Genomic DNA, 18,258 nt, shown 5'->3' with positions numbered 1-18,258 from the left:
CTTTATTTATGCTATTTATGTTCAGATCTAGAACAGAAATTTACTCCTGGGAATCCTCAAATCCTTTTAATCCAGACTACCTGTATAAACTAGTCGAATTAATAACTGGATTTTTAAGGAGATAAGTCATATATGAGTCCAACTGATATATTATTTCTGGGACTAGATCTTTATGTAGCCTGTATTGGAGGCTTCACGTTTCTCCTATCTTGTTTTGGGATAGGGATCTTTTAATTTCAGATACATTTTTATTTATTGGTCTTACTTAATTTAACATCTTTCGTGCTTTTCCTTCTCTTTCATCTGTCCTAAAATCTTCCACTCGTTTAGTATTCTTATCATCTTCTCGCCGACATATCTCACTCACGTTTTGTCTATTTGCTATATTTGTATTCTTTTGTCTCTATTTTATTCTGTATTATATGACTATTTTTAGATTTAATTTTTTATTTCTGTTCTATAGAACTAACAAATATATTTGGCACTAGATATTACATCACAGATTTAATTATAATTGCGTATTCTTTATCATATACCCTGGTTAATTGATTTTGAGCGACCACAGGACTTTGAGTCACTGACCTTACTCCATACAACCAGTTTGTCCATGGCGTTGTTTTTCGGCGAAAAGCGAGTAGCAATAAATTGTGTCATTTAATGTGTACACGTGCTAAGTTCTTTCTTCTCTTTGTTAACAGAAGAAGCCACCAGTCCAGATAGCGGCGTGAAGGACCGAGGTGAACGCGGGGAGAGGCAGGAGGTGGGCGGCGCGTCCCGCTCGGCCTCCCCCGCTTCCCGCGCCTCCCCCGCCCCCGACGAGAGGGATGACATCGAGCACAGCATACCAGCGACCCTGATCCAAGACCCTAATATTGAAAGGTATGTGTGTTGTAATCGAATGATTTAAAAGTTTCTATTAATCTACCGTTTGTCTACATTATTACTCAGATATAGGCCGAATGCAATTGATCCCCTTTAATTCTGTGTGTGGGGGTGAGGGGGAGCCCTATGTCAGGAAGTGGCGGTCTTACGGTTGATAGCAGATATATAATCTATTGACATAAACAATCTCTTTAAACAACTTTGGAACGATTTTTTTTTATAAATTTTAGTTCGTTTTTATATCTTGGATAGATACCTTGTAAAACAATATTTGTAAAGAGCAACTGTTGAATTTATTGCCAGAACTAACTTCCGCGTCCGTGGTATCTTCCCGTACGACTGAGAATTTTCTTCTTTTCAGCCGATGGACGACCACTGCATGGCATAGGCTTCACCCAAATATGCCCACAATGAACGGTTTCTACTATGTCCTCGGTCCAACTAGTGGGAAACTTACTGATGATACTGATATTCTATGTTGAACGCCATATTTGAATAAAGAATATTTTGATTTTAATATCAGTCTATAATATGTTAGACATGTATGCGCACGGTATAATTAATTTTGGATGCGACAGTAGTATATTTAATTAAATAGCGAAGATTTAACCCATTGCATCGTTTTCATTTCAAAGTACGATCGCATAGGAACGGTTCGTACTATCATCTCACTTCTAGAACGGAGTAGAATGTTCACATTTTTTCTCGAAACGGCCTAAACTGTTCCAATCTTCGACGGAAGATATCTTTTGGAAGACGTCCAAGTCGCTCTCGAGCTTTCGTATTTAAGTCATATTTTCAGTCGAACCCTGAGCTTATGCAGTTTATGGTTCCTGACGTGTTACTGCAAACGAGGCCTCGGTCGCCATGCCAAGCGGAAGGCTTCATTTAAAGAATCGCCGATGAAATTCATTCACTTGATACTTGCAAATTATGCGTATCTCTTTTGTTTTTATTTTTATTTTACGATACGTATATTCATATTAATCTATTCCTAACTTTTCTTTAATTAAATTTATATTTATTTTATTTTTGTAATGAAATTATTATACGGCTGTATCCACTTAATTCTCGTATTCCTCGTTTTTATCAAATACCTCACCAACTAAAATAAATATGACCGACTTTTATTGATAAAAAAACAACATAGAAATCTTCTTGGGTTCACGCACCGCACACTTTGCTAAAGATCATCACATGATCAAATGCATAGTTTACGATTCTATAAAGGATACGTGCCGAGTCTGGACATAAGACGTGGTTCGTAAAAATTGAATAATTTCATATATACTTTCACAAATTTCATCCATATAGATTTATTTAAAATTACCACAGAAGAGGGATCAATACCTGAATTAGTTTGATCTCCTCTAAAATTATAAAGCTTAACGCCAAGAGACCTCCAAACGCACCCTAATCTGAGACGAGGACATAACAAACTCATAATGGATGCTATATGGATGCTCTTCTAAGTAAGAAAAGGACCAATATTTAGCCACTTCCGCACATGCAGTGGTAGTCGTGCAATGAAATGCACCGCCCGCCAGTCCGCTGATAAATGCGTATGCGGCAAAGAGTACTCTGTGTTTGGCACTAATCGGTGTAACATAACTCCTGAAGATGCCCCGTGGAGGGGTGAAACACGTGTTGTGTGATTTGACGGTGGCAGTTGTGTAATTCGCATTGTTTGCCGCATACGCATTTATCAGCGGGCTGGCGGGCGGTGCATTTTGTTGCACGACTACCACTGCATGTACGAAAGTGGCCAAATATTGGTCCTTTTCTTACTTAGGGTAGACTTCCGCAAGGTAACGCCTGATTCCGTTAAATATTTAGGATGCTCTTCTATCAGGGAATCTCATATATCTTTCGTTCTATCCAAGTCACGCAAGGGTTTTTCTAATGCCAAGGAATAACTTACTAGCGTCATTGTTTCCAGATAAATATAACTAAGGAGTCTTCAAGACATGTGAATAGGTTTCTTCTAGATAAGCATAAAGTATTGTAGATTTCGTAATAGCTTAACTTAAGACGGGAAAGAGGTCAAATGATTTGATATAAAAGAGTTGAACTCGCGAATTGACCATTGCTGCTGTCTATTGGTCAATTCTCATCTATTATGAATGGTCTATTACCAAAGTCTAAGTTTGTCCACTTGACGGTGGTCCGGCCATCATTTCTCGGTGTCTCTAACGATCCCATTGTTTTCAACGATCAGATGTCAAACCGCTGTCCACGCCACCTTTTGGGACAAAACAATCATATTTATTCATCTCACTTCAGCTTTATTGTAAATAGTTAAGAACTATTTTCGTCCGAACTAAATCCGAAAGCCAACAACTCGTCAAAGAAACGAATGAACTTGACAGTGACAGTGGAAGGCTGAGACGGTAAAAATGATCGAGGATTTCTCTCATGACATTCGATCAATTTCCTTTTAATGACACCGATTGGACGGTTTAAGTTCAAAATGTATCCACGCAGACAATGCAATAGCGTAGATTGATTTACACAGATAATATAACACAAGATAACGCACCGACAAAGCATAAATCACGCTATTATTCGCCGTGCAACGGTAAATAGCAGTTTTAAGTATGTAAAATAGCGGTTATTAAAACATTTTTAACGTATTTGATTTTTCGAACATTATTTTTATGTAAACTTATTTTCTTTTTCATAATAAATGTTGATAATTTTCAACTTAAATCATATATATATAGTGAAATAACTTACGAAATCTTAATGTAAAAAAAACTAAAATATTTATGTTACTAAATTATTATATTTTAGTATGTGATATAACTTTTATTTATCCATTACATTTAACTCTGATTCCTATAGATAATATTATTAAAATAAATATATTTAAATTCCTTTACAAAGACTACTCCGTTATATCAACTATGTTGTATTTATAAACGTGTTTTAAAAATTTTCAAATTTCATATGCAGAAGTGATATGAAAATATAAAATTAACCTCAAAAATCGAATTTAAATAAGACTTATAGATAGGAGTTCGACGAGAGACCTGATTGTCTTCATAGAAATTCACCGCGTTCTGCCATGTTTCTAATGTTCTATCGGTTTACTTCTGGAAGGTGCTTCTAAAGCAGCTCTAGTTCACGGAACCTTCCGCTCCGTGAACTCAGTACCGATGAAGCCGTAAAATCCTTAGGTAGCCCTAAGGATTAACATCTTCAGTACTACTTTCTAAAGCAGCATTAGTAGGTTAATTTAATATGTTATTACATTGGGAGGGCAAAATTGTCGGTGGAGGTGAACAATAGTGCTTTATAAAGAGAATACCGTAGTCAGCTACCAGCGCGAACATACTATTATTATTTTACCGGATTGTGAGGCAGATGAGCTCTTAGATCTCTTCGGTGAACGCTCCATGGAGTGACTAAGCTTATGGCCTCTAATAGGAAACCCTCAGGCTTCCACTCGTCGATAATACCCGCTTAGCATTCCGACACACTGACTCCTGAGAGTTCCGAACCTCGGCTTGACCGGTTGCTATTAGTAAGTTTTAGCGCTGAGAGATGTGTAGGAAGAAGTTCATGCAACGCTTCTATCTAGTATGATCGGGAACTAACGCATGTTAGTCGCATTTGCAACGCGCTACTGCATCTCTATGGAGAGAGAATGGAGATGGGTAGCACGTGAGTAGAGCACCGAGTATCACTGCAAGTTTCTTAATATTTTAAGCGTTGTTACATGTTGTGCACCAAGTAATATATCATTATTAAATAAGTGCATGGCAATGTTGATGCTGTTGTTGTTGTTCACGCTTCGGCTGCTCATACAAAAGCAGCACCAAAGACAACGTAACTTATAATGTTGCCTGTACCGAGTTCATATTGCCACTAAATCGCGTTGACTTAGCGATAGAAGCTTGTCAATATCGCGACTAAGTTGCAAGTTGCAAGCTGTCTCAATTTCAGGGTGACCGGAAAATAAAGTCGCTTTCTTTAGTTAAATTCACACGATTACATTTTTAACAAGTTTTAATTTCTAATCAACAACATATTCACCTTTGTTATCAATGACATTTTGACATCTAGTGTACAAATTTTCAATGCCGGAGCGGTAGAGTTCAATCGGTTTTTTTTTGTAAAATATGTCGACAGGAACATATGACTTTCCTGTTCCCCTAATATATCATAAATATTTTTATTTATCATAACTAACCACTTGAATTCACAACAGATCAAAGTAAATGTCGAGTCCGAGTCAATACGTTCAGTTTGATGGTTTCGGCGCCTCATTTACTATTGTTTTGTGCCTTTGTTGAAACAGTTGCATTTCTCTTGTACGATATGTAAATGAATGTTTGAGAAATTCTACCATCTGACAATCAACCGTGAAGTAACACAATGTCCATGTTTAAATATGAAAATTAAAGCATATTTTTAATAAAAACATATATGTTAGTAATATAGCTACAAAGTCTTGAAATTAAATCAACAATTTTATCTTTTAATTACGTTGTGAATATGGAATAGAATTTTGAGCATTAGAAACTTTTAAACATTATCTACATCCGGTGAAGCAGGTACGAATGGTGGTTTTACAATGTTGCGGTCATTTGGACTTAAATATGTTGTGAATTTGGTCTTTATTATCTAGGTGAGAGGTCCTTTAAGCCCGGTGAGGCCGACAGCAAACGAAACTCTGGTTATGCTGGGCCGTTCCGTATTCCATCACTGTCAATTAGTGGCAGTGAAGAGACGCCATCAATCATAAACATTCTCTACACAGCTCACATCCATCCTGAGGGTATATTGTTTAGATTTCGGATTTAGCGAAATTTCAAAGTACCCACAGTTAATATCGTATCGAAATTGGATCAATAACCTTATTGTTTCATAAGGTATAAACCTATTTTTTTGTGTCTTTGTGTTTTATTATAAGTAAAGCATTCTCGTTTCGCTCATTACTCTTTGATAACTATCTATTGAAGTCCTTTTTGCAATAGCCTGTATCCTTCAAGGCTCTTATGGTCTTTTGAATTCATCTTTATAATTCACTGTGTTCATAACTATGTTTTTAATTTTAATTTTCATTTAAACATTTTCTTTTTAATGTTAATGGTCCTTCCCTAGTTGTACCGACGATATAGTCAAGGTCATGGGAAGTACAATACAACCTTTGAAGGAGGCCAATGCCTTATAGTGAATGTCTATCATCTGACATGATGTTCTATTATGATTATATACATTCAAATGTAATACATCTATGTACAGTAGAGCTGTTTTGGTGTCTAAAGTCGTAAGGTAGATGTTTCCCTCTTACATGCGATCACTTTTCTCTTCAATCATCATATCTTTATGCAATGTTGTATATTGTAAATTTTTAATATTATCTCATCTTTAAAAGAACACATAACATAACCATACGGTAACTTTTAATGTACTCTTATACTTATGTGTACTGCTAATGTTTAAATAAAAAAATCCTTCATGAATAAAAGTAATTCGTTTTAAATTTTAATATAAAAATCAAATAATTCTATTTATAAACTATATATCTCGTCTTATTAAAATATCGCACATGAATATTCGAATAAAATTCACGCATCGAATGACACCGTCTAAACACCGGTTAAGCTAATTAATTATATATAATATACATCATTAATAACTCGATTCATTAGAAATCAAGTGATTATTTAATGTTATTTATACGTCTCTGCTTTTTTTTAGTAAACCGAATGCGATCGGTGTGTAAATGACCTTTTTATTCGCATATAATATCGATTTTATTGGCGCCATTAATATTATGTGAGCACTGGTAGTTGTGTGGTATATACTACATCTTGTTATCGAAGTCGCTGGTTCGATTCTTAGGAGAAAATTTATGAAATGCAAATACAATTACTAATGTCAACACTACAATTGCTGAAATAGTGCTAGTTCAGCGGTGGAGAGCGGTAGAGCGCAAGTTCGATTCTCGTTATTATGCATTAATTGTATGAGGCTACCACTGATCACAAAGAAGTTTCCAGAAGAACAAGAGCATCATCTGCGTACCATAATACCATACTGCGATCGTCGATCCATCTGCAAATCGTGACGATTGTGGTATATCTTCTATAGATATCTCATTAGGAAGCTTATGCCATGCAGATGACGTATCTTATTTTAAACGACGTAAATATGTAAAGGGGTGAACATAAAGTACATTTCTCAGCAAAAATCTTTAAAGATATTACACCTATTTCCGAACATCCTATATAAAGTGATTACTTTTAAACTCTATTGGTTATTTATGCGATAGAATGCGTTCTTACTTTATTATCAATACTTTATTTACTATTTCGGAAAAAATTAATCTTTCTACCATACGTTAAATGATAAAAAATTGGGTTATCAATCACCTATTTCAATCTTTGACACCTATAATATATCATCCTGTATATTTTAACTACACGATTAAGTGGAAATGATAGTTTTAGAGTTGCCTAGGTTAGAGCTACAGATGCCTAAGATACCTTAGGTATATCGTTTCGGACCGTTACGATATCTATTTACCAAAAAAAAAAATACAAGATATTTATGGTTCAGGAATGAAAAGATTCGTAGATGTTCGAAAGATACACAGACCAGTTGATTTGTAAGTCGAAGTGGCAATTGGCATGCCACTTAGAACACAGATTGCCGTTGCTTTAGGAGGTAGTTTGAACACGCTGAAGGTCCATAACCAGACCTCAGGGAAAATAGGCACATGTCCGGTAGAACGTCTTATATAACTTGTAACAGCCATTATTTTATACCTCTAGCGTCAAATTTGAATATATTCTGTATATGGCAATGATACTGTAGTTAGAAAAATAAGATGTTTTTTGCTGCGCACTTTCGCTAATTTACAAATATAATCCTTATTACTAACAATATATTTAATCTGTATTTATACGATATCATCAGTTTGAATTTAAAAAAAGAATGTTTAGTACAATGTCTACGCGTATAAAGATTAGGATACAAAATACGAAACACAGAATGTAAATAACGAAAAAAATAAATATGAGTAGATAGCGATGTGTAAATAGTAAAAATAAATAATCTAAATGAAAAAATAATTTACCCTATATAAAGTTCTCTGGCAATTGGCGGCAAAGGATTTCAGATGACTAAGTTAAAAAAAAAATCCTAAATACTGCAATGTTTGTAGATGATAGTCTTTGACCAATATGTGATACACCGGATCCGAGATATGGTCTCATAGACTCAGTGTCACCCAGAGAACAATGGAGAAGACTATGCTCGGAGTTTCGCTGCGAGATCGGATTGGAAATGATGAGATCCGTAAAAGAATCAAGATCACCGACGTAGCTCGAAGAATTGCTTGGTTCAAGTGGCAATAGGCGGGGCACATAGCTCGTGCAACCGATGGCCGTTGAGGTCGAAAGATTCTCGAGTGGCCACCACGAGTAGACGCGCCGTGGATAGGCCCACACTAGGTAGACCTACGAAATAGTTAGCGCGAAGTCGCGGAAAGTAGCTGCATACGGGCAGAGCAAGACCGGCATGTCCATCGGTTAAAAGGATTTTAAAAAATGTCTATGTGTGATGTTATTTAATAATCTGTGCGTATTATTATCACGTGTGTTCCATAGGTGTTGTCTCACGTAAGTGTCTTTTAAAATTCACGACGCAACTGACAAATTATTCAAACAGCGTCAGGTGTACGACCCAGTTCCGTCGACCGCGGAAGGCCACGATCTAGAAATATAATTTTGACAGCCGCAACACAACCATAGATTTTCGGATTTTTTTTTCTTCACCCCACTATAGAGTGTTATTTCCGAGCGAGCGAAAGAGAGGACAATAGCCGTCACATAAATAGGAGTGATTGATAGACCCGCACCCGACTAATGTTTATAGGAAGCAATAAACAGCTGCCGATTCAGTCGGTAAAGTGCGATTTAATATATGCGGTTTGACTAATGTATCCCGTCGTATTTCGTTGGCAGCCTTCAGTTTTGCAATAGATTTGCAATATTTACTTTTTAAAACTTTTAAAGTTGGAATAGTAACGCCATGAAGTTATGGCGAATTTTTAGAAGAAAAAAATATGTCTTTGATGTTCGTAAGTCCGCCGGCGACTCCCCGAGGTGGATGTAAGGGCGCCGTGCCGTAGCTCGTCGCCTGTCACCGGCACACCGTATCTCAATGGAGTCTCGTCCGCTGCCGCTGGCATGTGTCGGCGCGGGTGGACGATGGGCTATATTACAATCGTGACCGACTCGCAGATCTATCTCGTCAGCGTGAGGTGAGTCAGGTCCGGGTAGGTGCGGGTAGCTCCGCGACGGGGCTGTCATCGAAACGATCGGCCGTCATTGCACGTCCACCTCGCGCATAGCACGCACGCTTGCATTACGCAGCGCACCACCCCTCGAAACTGAATACCTCCTGCCGTCTCATTCCTCCATTCCTATTCGCTCACTAGTAGCGAAGCTATCTCGCTCGCGCGGGGGGCGTGCGCGGGGAGGGCGCTGCAGGCGGGTCGTAAATCACGCGGGTCTCATTCCACGCGGGACCGCCGCCGCCGTCGCATGTTCCGCACTCCCCGTCTGACCGGCTTCGCGGCGCGTCTTTCGCGACGTGTTTACTTCCAGCCGCGCTCGGGAAGTAGCTTGTTCTCCTACAACAAAGTGCTTAAAGTTGATAAAGTGTCGTTACATGGATCCGAAGCGATCCGTGTTAACTCAGTGTGGAGTATTTTGAAAAGATTTCGTCCAAAATGATCGTCGAGCCCGATCATGTGAGGTAGGTTATTGTGTTTGTTCATCTAATTCCTGTTTTTGTTTTTCAATTGTTTCTTCTCCTATATTCCTTAACTTACTTATATTTGGTGTTCTCTGATTTAATTTACAAACTTTTATTCTTCCATCATTATTCCAATAACTTCAACTGAATTTTTTCATCGACGATTCTGCAAGTTGTCTGTATTTAACTTTTACTCGCTGTAAATACTTTTAAAAGATCTTTAAAACAATTATAAATGCAATAGTCGCAACATATATTTTTAACAAAGTCAGAAATTTGTTCACTTCAAATTATTTTCACTTTCATCACTGAACTTTAGTTACAAAGTTTTTACTAACATTAGTTGGTCTAATTCACAATTCAAAATTTTTATATTTCAAGCTTATTTATATTCCATTAAAATGATGAAATTTATGTATCATAGTTTCTAACAAATTAGTATGTCTTTTTATTTTTAAAATATTTTTGCGATGTCAGAAAAACAAATTTGAATTAAGAACGCATTGTCCTCTGTCCTTTTTCTTTCTGTGAACGTTTCAACTCGCTCGTTACTCGTGGCAACGGACGCTCCTACAAATAAACATTTCGGTCTTGTCATAATTAATTACAACCGGGCCTCCGCGTCCCATGTCGATATACACTTCTTTGCCAGAATTATAAATTCCACAGACTAAATTATAATCTTATTCATATTGAATTTTAATTGCAGTTCTTCTATAGACGACTATAGTGTTGAAAATATACTAGATTTAAATTCATTTTGATCATTAGCATGCTATTCATCTTCCGTTTCACCGATTAAGAATCCATTTACAACTGTTCGTAATATTTTGTCAGATTGTATATTTATTTTATTAATGAAATTAGATTAATTAAATACGATCATTAAATTAATATAGAAATCTTGATCAGGAAAAATTTTATTCGTAACAAGTTTTTGGATTTAATGTTTTGTCGCCAAAAATTTAAATACGAACTGATGGAACACTTTCGAAATCAGAATGTGGATCAATCTTGATATGGTTAATAAAGTCAGTTGTAATGAATGCAGATATAACAGCACCGTCGATTGCAAATTCTTCTTTCTCTAATTCTTCTTTTTTGACTGCCTTTGTAAGTTTATTCGTAGGTAAATATAATATTTGAATTCGACCCAAACCTATTTAACACTGAAATATAAGTTGTTATAAAAACATTAGTTTTAATAGTTGTTTCGTTAAATTTATATATGAATTACAATCTGAGAAATGATTGTCTTAAAAACATTGTTTTTTTAAAGTCCGCAATATTCTAATGTTAACAGATTGATCTTAGCCTCAGTTTGATTGATGAAAACCAGGATAATAGAGGGTATCTTGATTTTCATTGATACGAAAGATAGTAAAATTAAAAACAACGTAAGTCAACGTTTCTAATTTTAGTATCTAGAATTTGACTAATGCCTGACGTGAGTCAATAGTAATAATAACCTTATGAATGATAATAAGGTATAAAAATTTGCGCGGATCTGATTTCTATAGTATTCACTGTATAAGAGATGTCCGCTATGAGGTATTTTTCAAAGAATTAAAAGTATTATTTTCATTGTCCGCAGGGAGAGTCCACGATGCTTGTCGCGGGAGTCGTCGGGCGCTCCGCGGTGCCCGTCCAGCGAGTCGGTGTACTCGGGGCGCGGTGGTGCCGGGCTGGCGCTACCGGCGGCGCTAGGCGCTGCACTGCCGGCGGCGCTGCTGCCCCCGCACTCGGCCGCCGTGGCCGCGTACCTTGGCGCCGCCGCCGCCGCCGCCCAACAGCGCCTGCTCATGTCCTGCCACGACGACCTCGAAGCAGAGCGCGCCGACGCCGTGCTCGACTTCAGCACCAAGCGCGCCGACTCTCCGCGCGACGACGACGACGACGCACCCGACCTCCCCGACGCACACGAGAATGGACCCCTCGACCTCTCAGTGGGCACCAGGAAACGCGGCCCCGACGACTCGCCCTCCCCTGTGCCCACGCGCAAGGCCTCGCGCTCCGAGTTCAAGGGAGCGCCACCCGGCTGGCCGTCGCCGGTGGCACCACATTTGCCATACTTCGCTGCGGCCGTAGCCGCTGCTGGTCTTTCGCCCAAGGCCGGCGCGCCCGTCGACTGGAACGGCAAGCTAAAGCACGTCGCGCCTACGCCAGGCGACGCCACCAAAGCGCTCGAGAAGATGAGCGAGCTGAGTCGGCTCGGCGGAGAAGAACTGTTCCGCTCAGTGCAAAGTGCAGCGCTGGGCGCTGGGCTTGCGCCTACTGCGGCCGCGCGACATTCCGCCTGGCAATCGCATTGGCTCAACAAGGGTGCCGACCAGACCAAAGACGTTCTCAAGTGCGTCTGGTGCAAGAAGAGCTTCAACTCCCTCGCGGACCTCACTGTCCACATGAAGGAGGCGAAGCACTGCGGGGTGAACGTGCCGGTGCCACCCGCGACAGGTGCGCCGCTACCGCCTTCCCTGCAGCCCCCCTCCAGCTCGCCTTCCACACCTTCTCACAACTCGTCGTCGTCTAGCGGTTCTTCGAAGCCAAACCACGGCGACCTCAATATGCTAATCAAGGAAAATATGCCGATACCTAGGAAGTTGGTCCGCGGGCAGGACGTGTGGCTCGGGAAAGGCGCCGAGCAGACCAGGCAAATATTGAAGTGCATGTGGTGCGCGGAGAGCTTCCGCTCGCTCGCTGAGATGACGAGCCACATGCAGCGCACGCAGCACTATACCAACATCATATCGCAAGAGCAGATAATCTCGTGGAAGTCGTCCGACGAGGGCAAGGGGTCGAACTCGAGCGCCCCCGGGGCCAACAGCGCGGCGCCTCCTGCCTCCGGTACTAGCAGTCATGTAAGCGCCGTCCTCACCTGCAAGGTCTGCGACCAGGCGTTCAGCTCCCTGAAGGAGCTTAGTAATCATATGGTCAAGAACTCGCACTACAAGGAACACATCATGCGCTCCATCACCGAAAGCGGCGGCAGGCGACGGCAGACTCGCGAGAAGAGGAAGAAGTCGCTTCCGGTGCGCAAGTTGCTCGAGCTCGAAAGAGCGCAGCACGAGTTTAAGAACGGCGACGGTAACGGCGTGCCGATGGGCAAGCCCATGCGGGATTTCGGCGCGGGCAGCAGGATCACTTGCGAGAAGTGCGGCGATAAAATCGAGACAGCCGTGTTCGTCGAGCACATACGGCAGTGCATCGGCGCGCCCATATCCAACAACCAAAGGAATTTCCTGAAGAGCGCACTACTCTCCAACAACATCATCCCGCCGGACGTACCGGGGCACGTGACACCGACCGGTCGCGATGGACGCAAGAGCATCAACGAGGAGCTGCCCTCCCCCGGCTCCGCGCACCACCGCTCGCCCTCCTCCGTCAACGACTCGTCCCCGAGCTCCAAGGACCCAAACGCGAGCAACGACAAGAGCTCCTCCCCGTCCGTGCTCAATGCCATTGAGCAACTCATCGAAAAGAGCTTCGACACGCGGTCGCGGCATACCGGGCCCGGGCTACCCGCTGCGCATGCGCCCATCGGCTCCAGCATCCTTAAGCGGCTTGGCATCGACGAGAGTGTCGACTACACCAAACCACTGGTGGACCCGCACACCATGAGCATGCTGCGAAGCTATCACCACCAGCAAGGCTACGGTCGCCGCGAGCGCAGCGGCAGTGAGTCCAGCTCCATGTCGGAGCGCGGCGGCAGCAGACTCGATTCGCTCACGCCCGACAGAAAACTTGACGCGTACCACGCCACACCGCGCACCACGCCCGACACGCGCGGCTCGCACACGCCCGCTTCCGAGGATCGCCCCGCCGACGTGCGGATAAAGAAGGAGCTGCCGGACGAGGACGAGCGCGAGAACGGCGTCGATCTGAGCGGGCCGCCCGTGCGCGTTAAGACCGAGCTGGAGGAGGACGACGAGCCCGCGCGGCCGGCCAGCTCGCCGCAGGAAGACGCGAAGCCGGCCGTGCACAAGCGCGAGAGCGCGGGCCCCAGCCCCGCCGCCAGCCCCGCCAGCCCGGCCAGCGACCGCTCCGGCCCTACGCCCGGCTCCGACCGCAAGCCGGCTTCCAGCCTTGGCGCCTTGTCCTCCATGTTCGACAATCTCACCGGCGGTGGGTCGAGCGAGGCGGGGTCGTCTCGGCGCGGCGGTAGTCACCCGCTGGCGGCGCTGCAGAAGCTGTGCGACAAGACGGAGAGCAACCCGTCGCGCGCCCCGCCACCGGCGCCGTCGCCTGCCGGCCCGCCCAGCATCCTGACGTTTAGCTGGGCGTGCAACGACGCGGTGGTGACGGACTCCATCATGAAGTGCGCGCTGTGCGACACGCCGTTCATCTCGAAGGGCGCGTACCGGCACCACCTGTCCAAGATGCACTTCGTGAAGGACGGAGCGCTGCCCGAGCCGGTAGTGGCGAAGGCGCCGGCGGCGGGGTCCCCGGGCGCGCCGGGCGGGGGCTCCAGCGCCGCCTCGCCGCAGGGCCCGCGCAGCCCGGCACAGCCCTTCGACGAGAGCCCGCACTCCAAGTTCCTCAAGTACACGGAGCTCGCGAAGCAGCTGTCCAGCAAGTACGTGTAGGTCGCGGCGCGTTTCGAAACTCTTTGCCAATTTAACTATTTTAGGTAATCGTTAGAGTTCACCGCACAGTTCGGTTAGTGTAATTACGACTAGCGACATAAGTATACGCCAAACGTCTCACGTTCGTCTAGTGTCACGTGGCTGGCGGTGGTGTGCGGGCCGCGCCGCTGCGCTGCGGCGGTCACTGTACATAAGTCTCGTCGGTTCGATTCGATCTCTTTGTGCGTCGTGGCGAGCCGTTGCAATATCCTTTCCTCTCGCGTTACTTAATTTGTCTATGTAAATCGGAGTTAGGCTTGGCGTCCTCGGTTCTATGTATATTTTGAAGGAGTTCGGAGGTCTCACGGAGATCCAATCTCAGCGGGCCGCTCGCCGGCGCCACAATCTCCTTAGTGTAAATTTCGCTCTAGACCCGTGCGCTGTCCCGCGAAATTGCTATTTATTATTTAGTGATAAGTACGTACTGTTAGGTGACCTTACTGTGAACACTAGTATACCGGTGCGCGCCGCGCTAACTCAAAGTGATACGCGTTATACAATTTTGATTTGTTTAAAGGACGAAGACATTCGTATACGGTTAGGTCGAGTAACGAGAATTCTTCCAATTGTAACAACAAGATATACGACTTGTATATACGGTACTTGCGAATGAAAAAGCTCTTTTATATTTAATAAAAATATTGTAAACTGTTTAAAGTAAGCTTCAGAAGATAACGATCGATTCTTTGCGACGCGGATTTTCGTAGCGCAACCGTTGACAATGCGTGCTGTTTAATGTTTTTTGTTTTTATTATTTTATTTTATTTTTCTCGGGATGACGATGTGCAAAATTAATATTGTATAATTTTTTAATCGAATATTTGTTGACAAACTTTCGTGCACGAGTGTACATTGGTGCAGTTGGGTTACAAATCCGAGTCGCAACAGTGATTTTGAGAATCGATAAAATATCATTTTTAAAGATAATTAAATAATGGGACATACGACAAATATGATGTATACGCTAGCTCTGATGAGAGATATTTGCTCATTCATTAACGAAATAAAAAATGGTGTTGAAATATTGATTTTACCAAATTAAATAATCTTATTTAATATTTTATGTTGTATTTCAAAATGCAATTAAAAGCTCAAAGAAATATATATGTTAAATACTTTACATGTTTCTTTTATTTATCAACCCTACTATACCCAATAAGAAAGAATAAAAACCTTTGAAGCTCGTAAAATATATAAGGTCATTAAAAAAATAACAGCAGTTAATATGAAAAATCAACACAACAGACCTCTAACTTCCACTTTAACATAACTCGGAGAAGAGATGGCTGCGTGGATTTAAGGTTCTAAAGTGGAGATAACAGACTGGCAGGCGCAGTTTAAGAAGCCCTTCCACAACTTGGATACACGATCTGGTCAAGGTGGTCGAAAGACACTGGGTGCACGCCGCTTTCGACCGGTCTAAATAGAGATCTTTGCGGGTGGCCTATGTATACCTTATGGCTAAAATTATGGTGATTATGAATTATTTCTATATCTACACGGCTAAACTCTTAAAAGTCCAGTGCCGTCTGTCCTGTGTTTAAAGGTTTCCTCTCTGATTCCGAAGTCGGGAATAGGAGGAGGATCGAAGAAGGCAGTATCGCCTTTCTCCTGGGCGATGACAAGTGTCGCCCTTTATTTCTAGAACTCTCCAAAAAGTAGTACAATAAACAATATTAAATAAGACTCGGAAGTAAGTTAAAAAGGGTCAAGCAAGATCCCAAGCTATTTACGAATAAAACAATATTAGTTCAGTAAATAATAAAAAATAATAGTATAGATACAATAGTTTAAAAATAAATCTAGAAATGAAATTACTATTAACAGTAGAATCAAAAAATTTGACCAAAATTATCATGATTAACCAACTGATCTAGGAACGAAGATAAAGGAAGGTGACGGGAGATGATCTGAATGTGAAGAAAGATAAAAACTATGAAAGAATGAAAGAAATTGTACTATAAGAGATTGAAGGATGAAAGGAGAAAGTGAAATAAAAGAATAAAATGTAACGTTCTTGCCTACAAATGGCAGGGGTATCGACTGGTCCACAAAAAGGGAAGCAATTTAAACAAAAAAAAAAACACTTGAGACCTCAAATCAAGCTATATAATCCTATCTTAAATAAGGTACATGTAGACGAAATTCTCATGAAATAAAAAGCAATTATCATTATAGTAAAAAATCATGTAAATAAAAATTAGTATACATATATAAATAGAATTTTGTTCTATATATTCACTCATCACAATATCTTTGAAATCCTAAGGTTTAGAATCAAAAATTTAGTCCTTCATGGGTCTGAGTTCACCATAAAATTCCCCAAGACATATAAGACTTTATTATAATTTCAAAACTAAAATTGTATGAATATCATTAAACAAAACTTAGCACTCAAGAGTTTTTAGTTTTTCAAAATGGAGGTACTTGGTTTTGTTGACTCATTTACATGATTGACATTATAATGTACATATAAAAAATATAGCAGCTGTTGAATTTCCGGCTCTTCTCATCAAATTGGCCTTCCGAATTTAATGGAACCTACCTTTGAACTGACTAAACCGACCATTTTATAATGTTAAAGTAATTGACAATTCGCAAGTGCGTATAAACATCTACTTCAATAAATATATTTTAAATTTGGACGAAAGAATATTAGTCGGATAACAACAGACTACCAAATTCCATCCGCAATGGTTGTTGAGGTGGCTTTCGTTCAGTTTACTAAGCTAGCATGTAACAGCCACTAATTATATATCTATTGCATACAGTAAACACACAAAAGAGGGAGGAAAATGAAATAAAAATAACTAAGGTACTGATTAAATAAGTAAAATAGACTAAGTATGTATAATTAAACTAATCAAATGAAGGAAATAAACCCAATAATTACTACTCATGATCATAAATATCTATGCGCACATGTCGTTTCGTGAAAATTCGAAACATCTTTATCATTTATAACATCCTGCTTTAGATGATTGGTTCAAGCCAGGATTCAATCAGACACGAACTTCCAATACAACACAACCTTATAGAATCTTCTTATATTCAAGCATAACAATATCTTGAATGATACGAAAGCTCTCTTTAAAGTGACAAGACTATCTCCGCCGCCCATGTGACATTTGAATTTTAACCTAAGACGTTTATAGATAGTATAGGTACGAGTTTTGGTAGGCTAGCTAATACTGAGACCTGTGAATCGCGGATTCGATTCTCAATATACAATCTAATACAATTCACACTTTGTGTCTTAAAGTATATAGAATTACCCTCACAAATTTCCAAATGATGAACATCATCGTTTTTCACGTACCGTAACATCATACTGATCGACAACTCGCCTGCCATGCGCAAAGATGGTATATCCCCAATAGATATCTTTGGAGACCCCTCTGCCTTTCAGACCTCTATCGGCTTAAAAGTAGAAGAAGATAGGGTCTCTTCTGGGAGCTTCGGCACGAGTATATTCTACTTTATTACTCAATTTCGTTCTTTTTTTGGTGCATAGTTACCAAACTAAGTGGACCCGACGACATTGTAAGGTATTATATTCATATATTACACACTAATATATTATATACTATATATTATACTACATACATCATTTTAGAGGGTGTGTTACCGAATTATATATATTATACTGTGACCATTGGAGGAGGCTTTTATGACTTGCAATGGATACCATGCCATGTTGATTAGATTGTGATTTTTTTAATAGATTTCTAGTTAAAGATCTATATTGGATTTTAAAACAAGTCAGTCATCGTCTGCATGTATGTGTTCAACAGCAAAGCTAAGACTAAGTCTCTCTTTCGATTGTTATTAGGCAGAGTGTTTTTACACATTTTCATTTACAAAAATATCAACGATCATATTATACCATATGTAACAATTTATCGATTCGCGAAGGTTACTGAAAAAATTGTACATACGTAATAAATATATTATAGTAATAATAAACCTGAAATCAGTT

The 18,258-nt window shown here is 40.8% G+C and overlaps 1 protein-coding gene across 2 annotated transcripts in view; it reads left to right on the top strand.

Annotated features, from left to right (window-relative positions):
• LOC137930116 (protein tiptop-like) overlaps positions 1 to 15,375 on the top strand; it is a 412,862-nt gene extending 397,487 nt beyond the window's left edge. Inside the window, exons 4-5 of one of the 2 annotated variants that reach the window (XM_068773226.1) lie at positions 699 to 879; positions 11,252 to 15,375. In XM_068773226.1, coding sequence (XP_068629327.1) covers positions 699 to 879; positions 11,252 to 14,240 — 3,170 coding nt within the window. In that variant the 3' untranslated portion in view covers positions 14,241 to 15,375. Of the gene's footprint in view, positions 1 to 698; positions 880 to 9,435; positions 9,658 to 11,251 lie in introns of those variants that run through there. The other variant, XM_068773227.1, reaches the window with a different exon arrangement.
• Positions 15,376 to 18,258: the final 2,883 nt, after the last annotated feature.

This window comes from Battus philenor, unplaced genomic scaffold (genome assembly GCF_028537555.1).
Source record: "Battus philenor isolate CCGP_79_NKW_IND1 unplaced genomic scaffold, ilBatPhil1.0.hap1 SCAF_6, whole genome shotgun sequence".
Taxonomy (NCBI): domain Eukaryota; kingdom Metazoa; phylum Arthropoda; class Insecta; order Lepidoptera; family Papilionidae; genus Battus; species Battus philenor.
The sequence above is the reverse complement of the archived record's forward strand: the minus strand, read 5'-3'. Positions and strand labels throughout refer to the sequence as shown.